At 37.5% G+C, this 18,408-nt stretch overlaps 1 protein-coding gene across 1 annotated transcript in view; it reads right to left on the reverse strand.

Annotated features, from left to right (window-relative positions):
* The window catches only part of CPSF2 (cleavage and polyadenylation specific factor 2), a 32,324-nt gene extending 17,863 nt beyond the window's left edge, over nt 1-14,461 (reverse strand). The window contains exons 1-5 of the mRNA XM_079127627.1: nt 13,997-14,461; nt 12,819-12,978; nt 12,633-12,738; nt 11,236-11,365; nt 318-433 (exon numbers count right to left, since the gene is read on the reverse strand). Of these exons, the coding sequence (XP_078983753.1) occupies nt 318-433; nt 11,236-11,365; nt 12,633-12,738; nt 12,819-12,978; nt 13,997-14,145 (661 nt within the window). The 5' untranslated portion in view covers nt 14,146-14,461. The remainder of the gene's footprint in view (nt 1-317; nt 434-11,235; nt 11,366-12,632; nt 12,739-12,818; nt 12,979-13,996) is intronic.
* Nucleotides 14,462-18,408: the final 3,947 nt, after the last annotated feature.

Here is an 18,408-nt window from a genome sequence, read left to right on the forward strand (position 1 = left end):
CTATCTGCACCCTCATTTATCTCTTTTAGTTTTCTTTTAAACTATGCTTTTCTAATAGATGTGTATGAGGCCTTTATATACAGACATAAAGCAGTAAGTGCCCAGGAGAGCTAGCCATGTATTAAATGGCAGGGAGAAGTCAATCTTCACATCTTTTCCACAAAAGAATCTTCTTATACAAAATACTGAGACAGCCACATATTTTTTCAAAAATAGGTGTTAGCCAATCTCTTATGACTAAGTTCAATACAATCTACAGTGATTCATGCTACCATGCACTTACACAACTCTTTAAAAGAGATGTAGATAATACATACTCAGAAGTTGTTCATCTCTCTGTTTTCTTCTAGGCTGCACGTATGTAGCATTAAATGAATCTGTGATAAGTAGAGAGGGTCTGCTTAGCATTTCCAGGGAACATCCATTTAAGTGGCTATAACAAAGGTTAAGAAGAATAATATTTTATATCACTTCAAATAAAATAGCTTACCTTACTTAAAAATAAGTAACTGATTTTATAAGCAATTTTTATTTCTCCCATTAATATATAATACTCATTAATTTTTAAAAATCTAATAAATTCAAAAACATAAAAAGGAAAATAAAAATTTTCCCGAGTACCACCATTCAAGATTATTGATATACTATTTTAGGTTCATCCTCCTAACCATATAAATTTTTCTATGCATACACATTTTTTATTTTTAAAATTTCTGGGGTGGGGGGTAACCAGAGATTGAACTCAAGGGCACTTGGCCCCTAAGCCACATCCCCACCTATTTTATATTTTATTTAGAGACAGGGTCTTACCAAGTTACTTAGCACCTCACTGTTGCTGAGGCTGGCTGTGAATACTCGATTCTTCTGCCTCAGCTTCCTGAGCCCCTGGGATTACAGACATTCACCCCCACGCCTGGCAACTTTTTAATTTTTTATTTTGTGACAGGGTCTCATTAAGTTACCCAGGCTGGCCTTAAATTTGCAATCCTCCCATTTCAGCCTCCCAAGTTGCTGGAATTATATTCATACCCCCCCACCATGCCCAGTTCATGAATGCATTTTAAAAAGTGGCTATCCCATACATACATACATACATATATGCATACATACAGATCTATATTCTGCTTTTTATTCCCATGACATTAAAATTTTTTTCTTAAACCTAATTTTTTTGGGGGGGTGGGTAACCAGGGATTGAACTCAGGGGCACTCAACCACTGAGCCACAACCCCAGCCCTATTTTGTATTTGATTTAGAGACAGGGTCTCACTGAGTTGCTTAGTGCCTCACCGTTGCTGAAGCTGGTTTTGAACTGGAGATCCTCCTGCCTCAGCCTCCTGAGCTGCTGGGATTACAGGTGTGCACACCTGGCTCCTAAACCTATTTTTTTATTTTTAATCTATTTTATTTTTTGTAGTTGTAGATGGACAGAATGACTTTATTTTATTTATTTTCATGTGGTGCCAAGGATCAAACCCAGTGCCTCACACATGCTAAGCAAGCACCCTGCCACTGAGCCACAGATCCAGTCCCCTAAACCTAATTTTTAACAATTGTGAACACTTTCTATAGAGCCTGTACTACATTTAATTGATCATTTCTTTTATTGAAATATACGTCACTTTTTGCCATTATAATCTTTCAAAGAACATTTTTATGAAAAGCTTTGGTTGCATTTCTGATTGTTTCTTTAGGCTATGTTCACAGAAATGTATTTACTAGAATGTACAAGTATTACTAATGCCATTCCAGAAAGGGTTAACCTTTTCCAGAAAACTCCCTTCTCTGGGAAGTTTCAACCAGAAAGACTGACCAACTCATGGACAAACCAATATTGCTTCCTTTTCTATTTAATTCTAAATCATTTGAAATTTATTTTGTCACATTATAAAAGACACAAATTGATTCTTTTCCAGAATAGTTGAATTCAGTTACCATTTATTCAAACATACACACATTCCTCATTAAGATTACAGGAGTATAAACTCAAACTAATAGTTTTAAATATTTCTTACTATAAAGATTTTGAGGCTACTATAATCTAATATAAAATAGCTATGGGAGATCCAAGATGGCAGACTAGAGGGAGGCTGCGTTCCTTGTCGCTCCGCAACGCCAGATTCAAACAGACGCTATCTGTTTCTCGGTGAGGCAGTTTTTGCTGCCTGTCGATCCCCTGCTCTTTACCCCATTTATCTGCTGTGATCACCTGCAATCTGCCAGCACATCGACGCCTTTTTTGAGAGCAGACTGCTCACTGTCAGGCGTCTATCATCCGCCACTTGCCTGCTTCTCGCCTGTCCATCGCCTGCCTTACCCCTATCCATCACCCAACACTCGAGGTTCACCTCCTGATTGGCCAACAGCTGCCAGCAGACTGACCACAGACTGCCAATGGAGCACCAGCTGCCTGCTGCTGGCTGGAAGTTCACTGTTACAGTACCTGCAGGTTTGATTACACGTGGCTGCTGCCATTTTGAGACAACAGCCAGGCCCTATAGGACCCCTGGACGGACTGACTAAGTCCCATCTCCAGGATCCCTCAGCCCGACCGATCACTCCCTGCCTCTGGGGCCCTCACATCAACTGACTGCTCCCTGCCGCCAGGACCCCCAGACCAACTGACTGCGCCCTATCACCGGGACCCCAGACCGACTGACTGCACTCGGCCTCCTGGATCACACAACCACACCAAACACACCTGACCTCCAGGACCCCTGCCGGACCAACTGCATCCTGTCTCCAGGACCTCCAGCTGACCACGTCCACCCCTGAGTTGCAGCTCCCCATTTGCCAACACATCTGGAAGCCAGAGCAGCCATCTTGGATAATCCTGGAAGCCATAGCTCCGATCTTCAGGTGGGGCAAATCCCATCCTAAGACGCCTGCTGGAGGCTTGAAGCTCATTGTCAGGGGCTATTTGGTCTAGGATTGCATAGTATCTGATTTGGGCACTGCTAATATTGATCTCCCCTTAAAGAAAGGGTTTTGGAAACCTATAGGGCCACTATAAGCCTATAGGGGGAAATCTGCAATATCCCAGATCGGCGGCGCTAGAGGGGAAGATACGTGAACAACATGAAAAAACAAGGGAAGAAAATGATCCAAACAAATCTAGATTCTATAGTAATAGAATCCAATGACAATATGTTAGAAGAAATGTCAGAAAAGGACTTCAGATTATACATGATTAAGATGATTCGCAAAGCAAAGGATGAGATAAGAGAGCAAATGCAGGCAATGAATGATAATACCAATAAGCTGAAAGAGCACCTGCAGGAAGCAAAAGATCATTTCAACAAAGAGATAGAGATTCTCAAAAAAAACCAAACAGAAATCCTTGAAATGAAGGAGACAATGAACCAAATAAAAAACTCAATGGAAAGCATCACCAACAGACTAGACCACTTGGAAGACAGGACCTCAGACAATGAAGACAAGATATTTAATCTTGAAAATAAAGTCGCCCAAACAGAGAAGATGGTAAGAAATCATGAACAGAATCTCCAAGAACTATGGGACATCATGAAAAGACCAAATTTAAGAATTATTGGGATTGAGGAAGGCACAGAGATACAAACCAAAGGAATGAACAACTATTCAATGAAATAATATCAGAAAATTTCCCAAACCTGAAGAATGAAATAAAAAATCAAATACAAGAGGCTTACAGAACACCAAATGCACAGAATCACAACAGATCCACACCAAGGCACATTATAATGAAAATGCCTAACATTCAAAATAAAGATAGGATTTTGAAGGCCGCGAGAGAAAAGCATCAGATTACATATAGGGGGAGACCAATAACGGACAGCAGCCGACTTCTCAACCCAGACTCTAAAAGCTAGAAGGGCCTGGAACAACATATTTCAAGCTCTGAAAGAACATGGTTGCCAACCAAGAATCCTATACCCAGCAAAACTAACCTTCAGATTTGAAGATGAAATAAAATCCTTCCATGATAAACAAAAGTTAAAAGAATTTACAAATAGAAAGCCTGCACTACAGAATGTTCTCAACAAAATATTCCATGAGGAGGAAATGAAAAACAACAATGGAGGTCAGCAAAGGGGGGAACTACCTTAGAGAAAAACCACTCAAAAGAGAAACCAAGCCAACTTAAAAACCAAAAATAAGCCAAATGACTGGGAATACAAATCATTTCTCAATAATAACCCTGAAAGTTAATGGCCTAAACTCAGCAATCAAAAGACATAGACTGGCAGAATGGATTAAAAAAAAAAGACCCAACAATATGCTACCTGCAAGAGACTCATCTCATAGAAAAAGACATCCACAGACTAAAGGTGAAAGGATGGGAAAAAACCTACCACGCACATGGACTCAGTAAAAAAGCGGGGGTTTCCATTCTTATATCAGATTAAGTGGACTTCAAGCCAAAGATAGAAGAGAAAAAGAAGGACATTTCATACTGCTTAAGGGAACCATAAATCAGGAAGACATAACGATAGTAAATATTTATGCCCCAAACATTGGTGCATCCCTGTACATCAAACAAATCCTTCTCAATTTCAAGAATCACATAGACCACAACACAATAATTCTGGGCGATTTTAATGCACTGCTGTCACCACTAGATAGATCTTCCAAACAAAATCCAACCAAAGAAATCATAGAACTCAATAACACAATCAATAACCTAGACTTAATAGATATATATATAGAATATTCCATCCATCAATGAGTGGATACACTTTGGTCTCAGCAGCACATGGAACCTTCTCGAAAATAGACCATATGTTATGCCACAAAGCAGACCTTAGGAAATGCAAAAAAATAGAGATACTGCCTTCTGTTCTATCAGATCATAATGGACTGAGAGTAGAAATCAATGACAAAGTAAAAAAAGGAAATTACTCCAACAACTCGAGACTAAATAATATGCTATTGAATGAAACATGGATAACAAAAAACATCAGGGAGGAGATTAAAAAATTCTTAGAGGTCAATGAGAATGATGATACAACATATCAAAATCTCTGGGACACAATGAAAGCGGTACTAAGAGGAAAATTCATTGCCTGGAGTGCATTCCAGAAAAGAATGAAAAGTCAACAATTAAATAACCTAACAGTACAGCTCAAAGCCCTAGAAAAAGAAGAACAGAATAACAGCAAAAGTAGAAGACAGGAAATAATTAAAATCAGAGCTGAAATCAATGAAATTGAAACAAAAGAAACTATTCAAAAAATTGACATAGCAAAAAGTTGGTTCTTTGAGAAAGTAAACAAAATAGACAAACCCTTAGCCACACTAACAAAAAGAAGGAGAGAGAAGACTCAAATTACTAAAATACATGATGCAAAAGGAAATATCACAACAGACACCACTGAGATACAGAACATAATGAGAAGCTACTTTGAAAATCTGTATTCCAACAAAATAGAAAGACATACACGATTTAAACAGATCAATATCAAGCAATGAAATAGAAGAAGCCATTAAAAATCTACCATCCAAGAAAAGCCCAGGACCAGACGGATTCTCAGCCAAGTTCTACAAGACCTTCAAAGAAGAACTCATTCCAATACTTCTCAAAGCATTCCAGGAAATAGAAAAGGAGGGTACCCTACTGAACTCATTCTATGAAGCTAATATCACCCTCATACCCAAACCAGGAAAAGACACATCAAGGAAAGAAAATTTTAGACCAATATCCTTGATGAATATAGATGCTAAGATCCTTAACAAAATATTGGCAAACTGTATCCAAAAACATATTAAGAAAATTGTGCACCACGATCAAGTGGGGTTCATTCCTGGAATGCAAGGATGGTTTAACATCCATAAATCAATAAACATAATCCATCATGTCAATAGACTTAGGATAAGAATCATATGGTTATTTCAATTGACGCAGAAAAAGCATTTGACAATATACAACACCCCTTCATGCTCAAAACACTAGAAAAAATAGGGATAGTAGGAACATACCTGAACCTTGTAAAGGCTATTTATGCTAAGCCCATGGCCAACATCATTCTTAATGGAGAAAAACTGAAACCATTCCCTTTAAAAATGGGAACAAGACAGGGATGTCCTCTTTCACCACTTCTATTCAACACTGTCCTCGAAACTCTAGCCAGAGCAATTAGGCAGACTAAAGAAATTAAAGGGATACGAATAGGAAAAGAGGAACTTAAGCTGTCACTATTTGCGGATGACATGATTCTATATTTAGAGGATCCAAAAACCTCCTCCAGAAAACTTCTAGACCTCATCAATGAATTCAGCAAAACAGCAGGCTATAAAATCAACACGCATAAATCTACAGCATTTTTATACTCGAGTGATGGAACAGCTGAAAGGGAAATGAGGAAAACAACTCCATTTGCAATAGCCTCAAAAAAAATAAAATACTTGGGTTTCAATCTAACCAAAGAGGTAAAAGATCTCTACAATGAAAACTACAAAACACTGAAGAAAGAAATTAAGGAAGACTTTAGAAGATGGAAAGATCTCCCAAATTCTTGGATAGGCAGAATTAATATTATCAAAATGCCATACTACCAAAAGTGCTATACAGATTCAATGCAATTCCAATTAAAATCCCAATGACGTACCTCACAGAAATAGAGCAATCATGAAATTCATCTGGATTAGAATAAGAAACCCAGAATAGCTAAAGCAATCCTTAGCAGGAAGAATGAAACAGGGGGTATTGCAATACCAGAACTTCAACTATACTACAAAGCAATAGTAACAAAAACGGCATGGTATTGGCACCAAAATAGACAGGTAGATCAATGGTACAGAATAGAGGACATGGACACAAACCCAAATAAATACAATTTTCTCATACTAGACAAAGGGGCCAAAAATATGCAATGGAGAAAAGATAGCCTCTTCAACAAATGGTGCTGGGAAAACTGGAAATCCATATGCAACAGAATGAAACTAAACCCCTATCTCTCACCCTGCACAAAACTCAACTCATAATGGATCAAGGACCTTGGAATCAGAACAGAGACCCTGCATCTTATAGAAGAAAAAGTAGGTCCAAATCTTCACCTTGTTGGCTTAGGATCAGACTTCCTTAACAGGATTCCCATAGCACAAGAAATAAAAGCAAGAATCAATAACTGGGATAGATTCAAACTAAATAGCTTTCTCTCAGCAAAGGAAACTATCAGCAATGCAAAGAGAGAGCCTACAGAGTGGGAGAATATCTTTGCCTCTCATACTTCAGATAGAGCACTAATTTCCAGAATCTATAAAGAACTCAAAAAACTCTACACCAAGAATACAAATAACCCAATCAACAAATGGGCTAAAGGAAATGAACAGACACTTCACAGAAGATGTACAAGCAATCAATAGACATATGAAAAAATGTTCAACATCTTTAGTAATAAGAGAAATGCAAATCAAAACTACACTAAGATTCCATCTCACCCCAATTAGAATGGTGATTATCAAGAACACAAGCAACAATAGGTGTTGGAGAGGATGTGGGGAAAAAGGTACACTCATACATTGCTGGTGGGACTGCAAATTAGTGCAGCCACTATGGAAAGCAGTGTGGAGATTCTTTAGAAAACTTGGAATGGACCTACCATTTGACCCAGCTATCCCACTCCTCGGCCTATACCCAAAGGACTTAAAATCAGCACACTACAGAGATACAGCCACATCAATGTTCATAGCGGCTCAATAGCCAGACTATGGAACCAACCTAGATGCCCTTCAATTGATGAATGGATAAAGAAACTGTGGTATATATATATATATATATATATACACACACAATGGAATATTACTCAGCTATAAAGAATAATAAAATTATGGCATTTGCAGGCAAATGGACGAAATTGGAGAATAGCATGTTAAGTGAGATAAGCCAATCTCAAAAATCCAAAAGAAGAATAATCTCACTGATAAGTAGATGATGACACTTAATGGGGGGGTGGGAGGGGGACAAGAATGGAGGAAGGAGGGACTGTATAGAGGGAAAAGAGAGGTGGGAGGGGTGGGGGGAAGGAAAAAAATAATGGAATGAATCAAACATCATTACTCTATGTAAATATATGAATAAGCAAATGGTATGCTGTTACTCTATGTACAAACTGAAACAACATGTATCCCATTTGTTTACAATAAAAATAAATTTTAAAAAATAAAATAAAATAGGGGCTGGGGAGATAGCTCAGTCGGTAGTGTGCTTGCCTTGCAAGCACAAGGCCCTGGGTTCAATCCCCAGCACCGCAAAAATAAATAAATAAATAAATAAATAAAATAAAATAAATAAAATAGCTATGAACAATGTACAGATATAGCAAAAGAAGCCTGTATGAGAGCAAACACCAAAAATGTTACAGTAATGCTGTACCAAATGAAAGATGTAAAATTATAAGTATTGTGTCCCCCTTTAAAGGGAATCTGACATTAAAGAGCTGATAAGTTCAGCAAGATACAAAATGTACATATAAAAAGCAACACTTTTTCTCTACACCAATATAATGAATGCTCTGAGAAAGAAATCAGGAAAACAATTCCACTCACAATAGATTAAAAAAAAAAAAAAAAACCTATGAATAAAAATAATCAAGGAGGTAAAAGACCTATATAATGAAAGTTATAAAACACTGAAGAAGGAAATTAAAGACATTAGAAGATGGAAAGACTTCCCATGCTCATGGATTGGTAGGATTAATATTGTTAAAATGGCCATACTATTGAAAGTAATCTACAGATTCAAGGTAATCCCCATCAAAATACCAAAGACATTCTTCACAGAACTAAAAGAAAAAAATAAATTAAATTCTAAAATTCATATGGAAATACAAAAGACCCCTAATATCCAAAGCAAACCTCAGCAAAAAAAGCCATGCTGGAGGCACTGCAATACCTGATGTCAAAACACACTACAGAACCACAGTAACAAAAACAGCATGGAAAAATGTGGAACCAACCAATACACAGCATGGTATTTGCATAAAAACAGACATGGTAGCCAACAAAATAAACTAGAGGACCCAGAAATAAAAGCACTTTTCTACAGGCAATTGATTCTCAAAAAAGGGGCAAAAATATACGTTGGAGAAAAGACAGTCTTCAACAAATGGTGGTAAAAAAACTGGACAACCATGAGTAGAAGACTGACCTAAGATTCCCATTTCTCACCCTGTACAAAAATCAACTCAAAATGGATCAAAGACCATAATGTAAGACCTAAAACTACTAGAAGAAAACATGGGGGAAATACTTGAAGACTTGGTATAGACAACAAATTTCCTGGATAGGATTCCAATGGTTTAGTAAACAAAAGCAAGAACTGACAAATAGGATTATTCAAATTTAAAAAGTTTCTGCACAGCAAAGGAACCCAGCAACCGTGAAGAGATTGCCTACAGAATAGGTGAAAATATTTGCCAGCTATTTATCTAATGAAAGATTAATATCCAGAATATATTTTAAAAATTAACAATTAAAGAACAAGTAATCCAATTAAAAAACAAGCAAACAATCTGAATGGACACTTCTCAAAAGAAGTATGAGCCAGGTCTGGAGGTGCACACCTGTCATCTCAGTGACTTGAGAGGTTGAGGCATGCAGATCACAAATTCAAAGCCAGCCTTGACAACTTAGTGAGACCCTATCTCAAAAGAAGGAATAAAAGGACTGGGGATGTAGTTAAATGGTAAAGCACTCTGGGTTCAATCCCTAGTACAAGGAAAAACAAAAAAGTAGTATATGAACAGCCAAAAAGATATGGAAAAAAAAAATCTCAATATGTTTAGCCATCAGGGAAATGCAAATCCAAACTACATGGAGGGATGGGATGTGAACTTGCCAAGCATGCACAAGGTCCTGGGTTCAAGCCACAGGACTGCAAAACAACAAAAAACAAAAACACTAAATTGAGAGTCATCTCACCCCAGCCCAAATGACCACTTTCAAAAGAACAAAAACCAACAAATGCTGGCTAGAGGTGGAGAAAAAGGAACCTGTATATACTTGGTGGGAATGTAAATTAGTACAGCCACTATGGAAAACAACATAGAAGTTCCTCAAACTAAAAATAGAACTAACTACCTTATGATCAAGTTATACCACTCTTAAGTACTGACCCAAGGAAAATGAAGTCAGTGCACAAAACAGACACCTGCATACCCATGTTTATTGAGGCATTATTCACAATAGCCAAGATATGGAATCAGCCTAGGTATCCATCAACAGATGAATAAAGAAAACATGGTTTATATACACAATGGAGTAATATTCAACCATAAATAAGAATGAAATCATGTCATTTGCAGGAAAATAGAACTAAAGAACATGTTAAGTGAAATAAATGAAACAAACAAGTATGTGTTTTTCTCTCAGTATGTATAGCCATCAGGGAAATGCAAATCAAGAGAAAAAAGACCTGAAAGAAGAAGGGAAAGTAGGGAAAGAGGTGGGGATCATTAGGGAACAGGGTGAGATGAGAGAGAAGAGAGGGTAGACGTAATCAAAGCCCAAAATATGGCTGGGTGCAGTAGTACTAGCCTATAATCCAAAAAACTGGGAAAGTTGAAGCAGGAGGGCTACAAGTTTGAGGCCACCTTGAGCAACTCAGCAAGACCCTATCTCAAAATAAAAATCAACTTTTAAAAAGGACTGGGGATGTAGCTCAGTAGTAAAGCACCCCTGAGTTCTATCCCTAGTACCACACACAACACACACACACAGCATAATAAAAGCATATATGGAAATGTCTCAGTGAAAACCATATATATGTGTTAATAATTATAATAAAAAATATATAGTGGGCTGGGGTTGTGGTTCAGTGGTAAAGCACTTGCCTAGCATGTGTGAGGCACTGGATTTGAATCTCAGTATCACATAAAAATAAATGAATAAAGGTCCATCAACATGTAAAAAATTTAAAAAATATTTATATATATAGTCATAGGTAATTACTGACTTAACAACCCTCCCACAAAGTTCTGTTAAACAGTATATCAAGAGCATAAAATCTAATTTGAGGTACAAAAATTCACTTCCTTTGCAACACATGCAGGGAGACATCTATTTAATAGAGCGTGTATACACATAAAATCCCTTTATGTCCTATACCAAACTTTTCCCCTAACAAAGCAAGTAATAACAATAACATTCACTATTTAGTGCTTTTAAATTACTCTAGATCTGAGTAAAAAAATTACTTCTAATTTTCTCTTCAAATACCAATTGCAATTCCTTTAGCTTTTGTCTTGATATACCTACATCTCCCTCTTGTGGTTGAAGTCAACCGCATAAACAATTTCTTCTTCTCCATCTTTGACTATTTTCCATATTGTTCCACCTATCATGTGACCAGCTGGCAGAGGTGTGATAGACAAGCCATGTCCTTTACCTATGTCAACAAGATAACGACAACATTCAAATTTGTTTCACAACCCAAAAGAAAGGTTGTATTTTAGAAGTAAAAATGCAAACAGTGAAAAGTAAGTCTGATGGGCTGAGGTTGTAGCTCAGTGGTAAAGCACTTGCCTAGCATGTGTGAGGCACTGGGTTCAATTCTCAGCACCACATATAAATAAAAAAGATCCATCAACTAAAGAAAAAAAGTAAGTCTGACTCTATCCCCATTCCTTCAATGAAGAAAAACACTTGTCATTTTATTATGTATTTTGGTAGAGATATTTATGCTTATAAATAGAAAGCCAGAGATTAGACTTTAAAGTCAGCACACAAATTACTTAGCAGGAACTGACAAAATTTAATTTATTTTTTGTGCTACTGGGGACTAAATTCAGGGTCCTGTGCATAGCAGGCAAGTGCTTTACCACTTCGGTACATTCAGTCATAAATTTTAATATTTATATCATACAAATAATTATCAAGGGTTTCCATTTCTGCTAACCTTTAACCAGACAAAATAATTCAAATCTCATTGAGAAAAAGAATTTATTCTATGGAAAAACTAAATACAAGCAAAAACTATTAATACCATTCTTACTTTCTTGCTAAATCCCAACAGTTCATTAGGGTACCATTTTTTCAATGCCAGAGTTCATTTCAAAGAAAATCTCTAATACATTTCTGTGTATACCATAAATATAGACTTAATATATGACATCCTGACCTAATAATAAACTTTTTACATCCAATTTTAGACTTTAGTCATTAACTATTCAGCTGCCACAGCACTTCATTTCCTTTAATTACTACATTTGGACATCTAAGCTACTCTGTCTACTGAATCAAACCATAAGCTCCAAGGAGGAGGATCTGGACTCATTACTTTTGTTCATTTTACACTGTAAACACCAAATAAGCCCTTCACAAGCTAAATATGAAAAAGTCTGAGCTGTTAAAATTTTGTTAGTTTTTAGTTTGGAATACTTTTAAATTCAGCAAGTTCAGAGCTCTATGTAAAGGCAGAAAATGCTAACCTTTTGTCCTCAGACCACGGCACCTGTAAGTTTTATTATTAATTCTCCTCAGTATTTTTCAGAGGACTAAACTGCATGAGTCTGGGCCGAGGATATAGCTCAGTGGGAGAGCACTTGCCTAATAGGGTCCAAGGCCCTGGGTTTGATCCCTAGCACCGAAAGACAAAATACAAAATAAAACAAAACCTTTATTAGTACAACTATTATTACAGATACATTTTTTACCTTTCAAATTCACAATCTGAGAGAATTTTAGCTGCTGTATTTTATCAAAGGCTGCATCCACATCATCTAATGTAAAGAGTGTAAAATCTTCTGTATTGTGTCGAGACTAAAAGAATAACATAAACCAAAGATTAAAAATGATCACTGATGGGCATATAAAAATGTTTTCTTCATTATTTCAATTACCTGGTAAAGATCATACATGAACATCTGCCCCATTTTATAAACAGGAATGGTTGCATAGATGGCGCAATTCAGCCCCAGCTTCCCCACAGCATATGGGAGGGCGCCCAGATGGAGAGGGTCCGGGTGAGAGAGCAGCACCGCGTCGATCTGGTGAACGTGCCTAGGAGAACACCACCAAGAGTGAGCACCTTTTGACTCTTGTACTTAAAGGCAAAGGTAGAACAGTCAAAATCATGCCCCCATTCTGGACTGAAGACAATGCTGGGGAACGAAGAGCAAGTTAAGAGTTACAATGACGACACCTGTGAGCTTCAATCGTAACTAACCCTGCTCTGCACAGGTAACAGAATCATGGTGTAAACTGCACCTAAACAAGGTGTCTAGACACGTTTACAAAAGAAAAAAAGGAGACACCACAAGGAAGGTGATCTTAAATGGCTATCTTATATATTGTTATTTTAAGTGCAACAACTCACTTAGAATTTCAAAAAATCGTTGAGAGGATATTTAATCGGTTACAGATTTAGTATGGCTTTTTGCCTCAGCTTTGTAGCATGATGTCCAACAGCACATTCATTATAATAAAATACTAATTAATCAATGACGCGTACGTTCTCGCTGACAAAGGAAATTAACAAGTGATTTGGTGTTTTATTTTTTATTTCAATTTCTAAGTTTTTGAAATATTTAAGTCCCCCTTCTTTCAACAATTAGTATGATTCTGCAAATATAGCTGAATTTGTTTTTCCCATAGATTAGGATCCTTTTGTAACTTGGGCTATTATTCTGAGGAATTCACAACGCTAGGCATCACAAGATGCAGGAAGCAGGCTAACTTGATACAACTACAGCACTTCCATGTGGGAATGTTTTATAGACTCTTGCTTTTTTCAGAAATTAAGGAACAAAATTTCTACTGAGATCTACTAGCCAAGTAAAAACTGACTTAAAATTTTGCTGAATTTCAATAAACAAACCTTTAAGTCCATCAAAGCTTCACAAGCTAAAAGGGTCACTGTCTAGCTTTTTTGGCATAAATAAAATTCTTTTACTCAACTAAATCAGTGAAAAGACAGCAACCCTCTATAACATTAAAAATGGTACTACAAAAGCACAGAAATGAAGTTGATTTTTTTAAAGTTTATTTAATAAAAGTCTTAATATGAAATGTAACTTACTTCCTCAGGGAATCTATAATATCCATAGAAAAGTGCTCATCCCAGCCGCAGTCCAGTAAAAATCTAAACTCATCAACCTGGAGAAGATAGCAAAGAGCAGACTCTTCTTGGACCCCAGAGAGGGTGGTTAATTTGATAATAGATGTCATCTTTTTGGTCGAGTAACAGTAACTAACCTAAAAAGGTTCTTTCAAAAGAAAAATATAATTAAACAAAAGCAGTCTAATATATAACAGATAAATTATTTCAAATTTGTAAGTGCACAGAAATTCCATAAACATGGAAAGCAAACACTTTGAAGGCCCACTTCCATTATTCTCAAGCTTAAAAATACAAGTATAATCCTACACTCTTATTTATAGTCTTCAGTGTCTCCCCAACATGACGTAATGTAAAGGAGAGTTCAGAGTCAGATCCAGAATTGAATCTATTCCTATATGATTTGAAGTTAATTAACCTTTCCTAACTTAAAAGGAATGTTGGGGAATTCAAATAAATAAATTACCTAGAACAGAGACTACAACATCCAAGTTCCTTCTACATGTAACCATTTACTAAAGTAATGAACTCATTCCTCAAGGTGAATCTGTTCCCCCTATACCTTGCTCTGTGATGGCATTGATTATAATGCATCAGAGTGACTAGTTTACATGTCTTTCTCTCCTATTAGACCAATGGTCCTTAAATAAATGGACCCCTTCAAGAATCTGAAAAAAAACCTATGGACCCTTCTTTCTCCCCCACAATCCTCAAAACACTAAAAAAGTACATATACACATAGAAATTTGCATACTTTAGAGAGCTGCCTGTTAACCCTTGCACTGGAATGCAAGAAACTAAAAAAATAGAGGTTGTATCTTATATTTGTAATTCCTAAAACAAAACCTGACACACATACCTGATGGAATGCATGTTGGGATGCCTACTACCTGCACTTCAGAAAGATAAAACAGGAACACATCTATGGGGATTTAGGACTAGAACTGTGTATTAGTGAAGAGATGTCACAAAACTATTCATTAACAAAGTTCAACTCCAGAGCAACATTTTGGAATTTAGCTCCTTAAGATAAAATCAGCGTTTCCTGATTAACTATGCAAGTAAGAGATCACTGAATTACCTGATGATCTCTCACCGCTACCCAAGGTCACCAGCAAACTAAGTAAACTGATGGTCCGCCCTCCATCACCAGCTAACTGGAGATTGATCCCACATCTGCTATTCTAGTTTACCTGATTTACAGCTCAAACTCAAAGACCCCTAGGTTGTCCATTATCACTGATGTGCACATCTCCTAGTAAGACCTAACTCCTTACCTCTTCTCCCAAATCCTTCTGGTATGCTCTCTGAAACTACTGATTCCCACCTGTAACTTCAACCACCTCTTCAGTCTTCACAGAAACCTGGCTGTTCCCTACTGAAGCAGTTGCTTCCACAGCCTCCTCTAGGGCTTTTTCAATCTCTTGTACTCCCTTCACCTCAAAAGAAGTGTGCTCCATGTTCCTCACTGCAGCTTCCAAATCACACCTTCTCCTTCCTCTTCCCAATACTCCAGTCCCGATGAAGCTCACGCCAGCAGGTAGTCACGGTTAGCCTCCACAGCGCCTCCTCAGTGTCAGCATCTACTAACCTGACCTGATTCACTGAGGATTTAGCTCCCGGCTCCATCTTCCTCCCAGTAAATTCAACACTGACAGCTCAGTTCCTCAACTTTGATTCCAATAACCTCCATTTCACTTCAGCCACTGAACACCAGTTACCCACCACACCACTTTTAAAATGTTGCCTTCGAGCGTCTTAAAACCACATTACTCACGCAAGCACTCCTGCTGCACAAATCCAGAGCTCCAGGTTCGCTCTGGTCCACTGATGGTTCTTCACTTCCACGATGCCCTCCTATCTCAACCCAGGTCCTCACCTTCAATCCATGATCCACTCTGAGTATTTCGCAAACGTTCTCAAATATCTTGCTCGTCTAGTGTCCTTTGTGCTCACCCCTAAATTTGCTTACTCCAAGCATTCACTCTGTCTACTCCAGCAGCTGAATATTTTGGGGGGAGGATCACACAAGTGTGCTGTCTGCTCTTTAAATTCACAGCCCAAGATCTCAAACAGATTTCAGTCCTCCTGCCTTTCCTACTCTTCTTCATAGGTCCACTTCTCATCTCAGACTATTTCACTCCTCTCCTCCCTACTCTCGGTGATAATCTCGCCTCATTCTTCAATCAGCAAGTTAAGTCATCAGGCTATTTCATTCTCCAGATACTACTGACCCCTACCTGCACATACACTGTTGCCTCTTGCTATACGGAACAAGTCACCCCGTCTTCATCCAAGGCCACCCTCTGTGCGGTGGATCCCATCGTCACTTGCCTTCTAACTCCTGCTTTCTTTAGTCATTTCCTCTTTCCCTACCTTAGGGTATCACTGATGAGCTATTCCCATGAGCACACAAAGACACTAGAATTTCCTCTTAACCCTACATCTACATCATCATCTCTTTTTTCACAGCAAAAGTTCTCAGAATATTCATCCACAAACATGTCTCCACTTCACCTCCTATTCACACTACCACATCTGAGAAGCCAGGGTCTGTGGACCAGCTCAGGCTGTGTGGAGGTTTATGGATGATCTTCATCCTGTACTGATTTCTTACCAACCCAATACACTTCCCAAATTTCCTTTTCTCAAGGTCTCTACCTAGATTGAACATTTTCCCTGTTCCCAATTTATCCTGCCACATTCTTTGACCACCCTGAAGTCCTTCTCTACTCCTGTTACAATCTACAACATCATTCTATCTCTCTCAAATAACTTAGTGCTCTCTATCATTGCTCCTTATTTACTTGCTTCGTCTGCCCTTTTTTCTCCTCTTGACCCAATACTCCTTGGGGTGAACTCCTTGAGGTTAGAGAACTCATTGATCAATATTCCAGTGTCTCTGGTGTCTTACATGTAGTAGTGGTCAATGCTTCTTGTATGAATGAATGAAGTATGGTTAGTATTAAATGAGCTTAGTGCTCTTACCATACCATTAAGTATTACCTATTTACATGTGTTTATTCTTACTTGGGAGAGCTGAGTGTAGGATAATGCTTGATCTGTTCAGTACATTAGCACATGCCCTGCACATAGTAATTGTTTAATAAATTACTGATAAGTTAAAATTTGAAATTTATTGACCTAGTGTATGCATACCTGTAGTTAAGGCATGTACAAAGAGTTCAATACTCTATTTGGTGAAAAGTGTTTTATAATTTTGGAAAGAATTTAGAAAATTCTCCCTGGCAAAAAGTTTCTTGTACCACAATGTTAATAGTCTAAGAGAAACTTTCTGCTCAAATCTACTTTCACTCCCACTTTCATTTAGATTATGAAGTCAAAATCTTTACAAAGTATCTTGCAGATATAATTGAATGACTTCATGCTAAAATTTTACAGAGACCCTGATTTCAACAGATGAAATGACTTTTGTCATAAATTCTCATAATAAAATATATCCTTTATTGTATGCGGTGCTAGGGATGCATGCAGGGCCTCATGCATGCTAGGTAAGCACTCTACCAATGAGCTATATTCCCAGGTCCTTTTAAATTTGGGGACAGGGTCTCACTATGTTGCCCAGGCTGGCACTGAACTTGCCACTCTCCTCCCTCAGACTCCTGAGTGGTTGGTATTACAGGTATGCACCATCACACCTGGATACTAAGCTGTATCTTTATCAGACATCAACTACTTACTGATTTTTTCAGTCGTATATATGATGAAACACCATGAATTCAGAGGAAGAGTTCTTTATAAATCTACAAAACAAATAAAGAGTCTCATGAATGTGGTATGATTTACTTCTGTTTATAATTATGGCATTTAACTTGTATGTCTTCCCCCAATACACACAAGCAGCAGCAAGTTGTATAATACATGCTTCGTTTTTAAAAAAGAAACATCATAATTTTAGGAAGCTTTAAGTTTACATAAAATGAATAGGGAGGGCTGGGGATATAGCTTAGGTGGTAGAGTGCTTGCCTTGCATGCACGAGGCCCTGGGTTCAATACCCAGCACTACCTAAAAAAATAAAGACAATAAAGTCATAAATATAAGTAATAATGAGACAAGTTGGTAATAACCAGGGGCTTAAACATAAAGCTTAGGAAATAAGATTTTTAAATTTTGAAATAGTTTCTATTATTGAGAGTCACAGAAGAGGATTATTCATTAAGGAGCTATAGGAACTGGGCAGAAAGAAGGGATTCAAAACAGATGGATAATGTGAGCAAAGTCACAAAACAAAAACTGAGAGTACCTGTGAAAAACCCAGCCTGGCATACTTTATGTATTTTTTGATTATGTGAAAGTCCTAATACAGAAAGCGGCCAGATACTGAAGGGCCTTGGAAACCCTGGAGCTAGTT

The sequence above is a fragment of the Sciurus vulgaris genome, assembly GCF_902686455.1.
Source record: "Sciurus vulgaris genome assembly, chromosome: 2".
Taxonomy (NCBI): domain Eukaryota; kingdom Metazoa; phylum Chordata; class Mammalia; order Rodentia; family Sciuridae; genus Sciurus; species Sciurus vulgaris.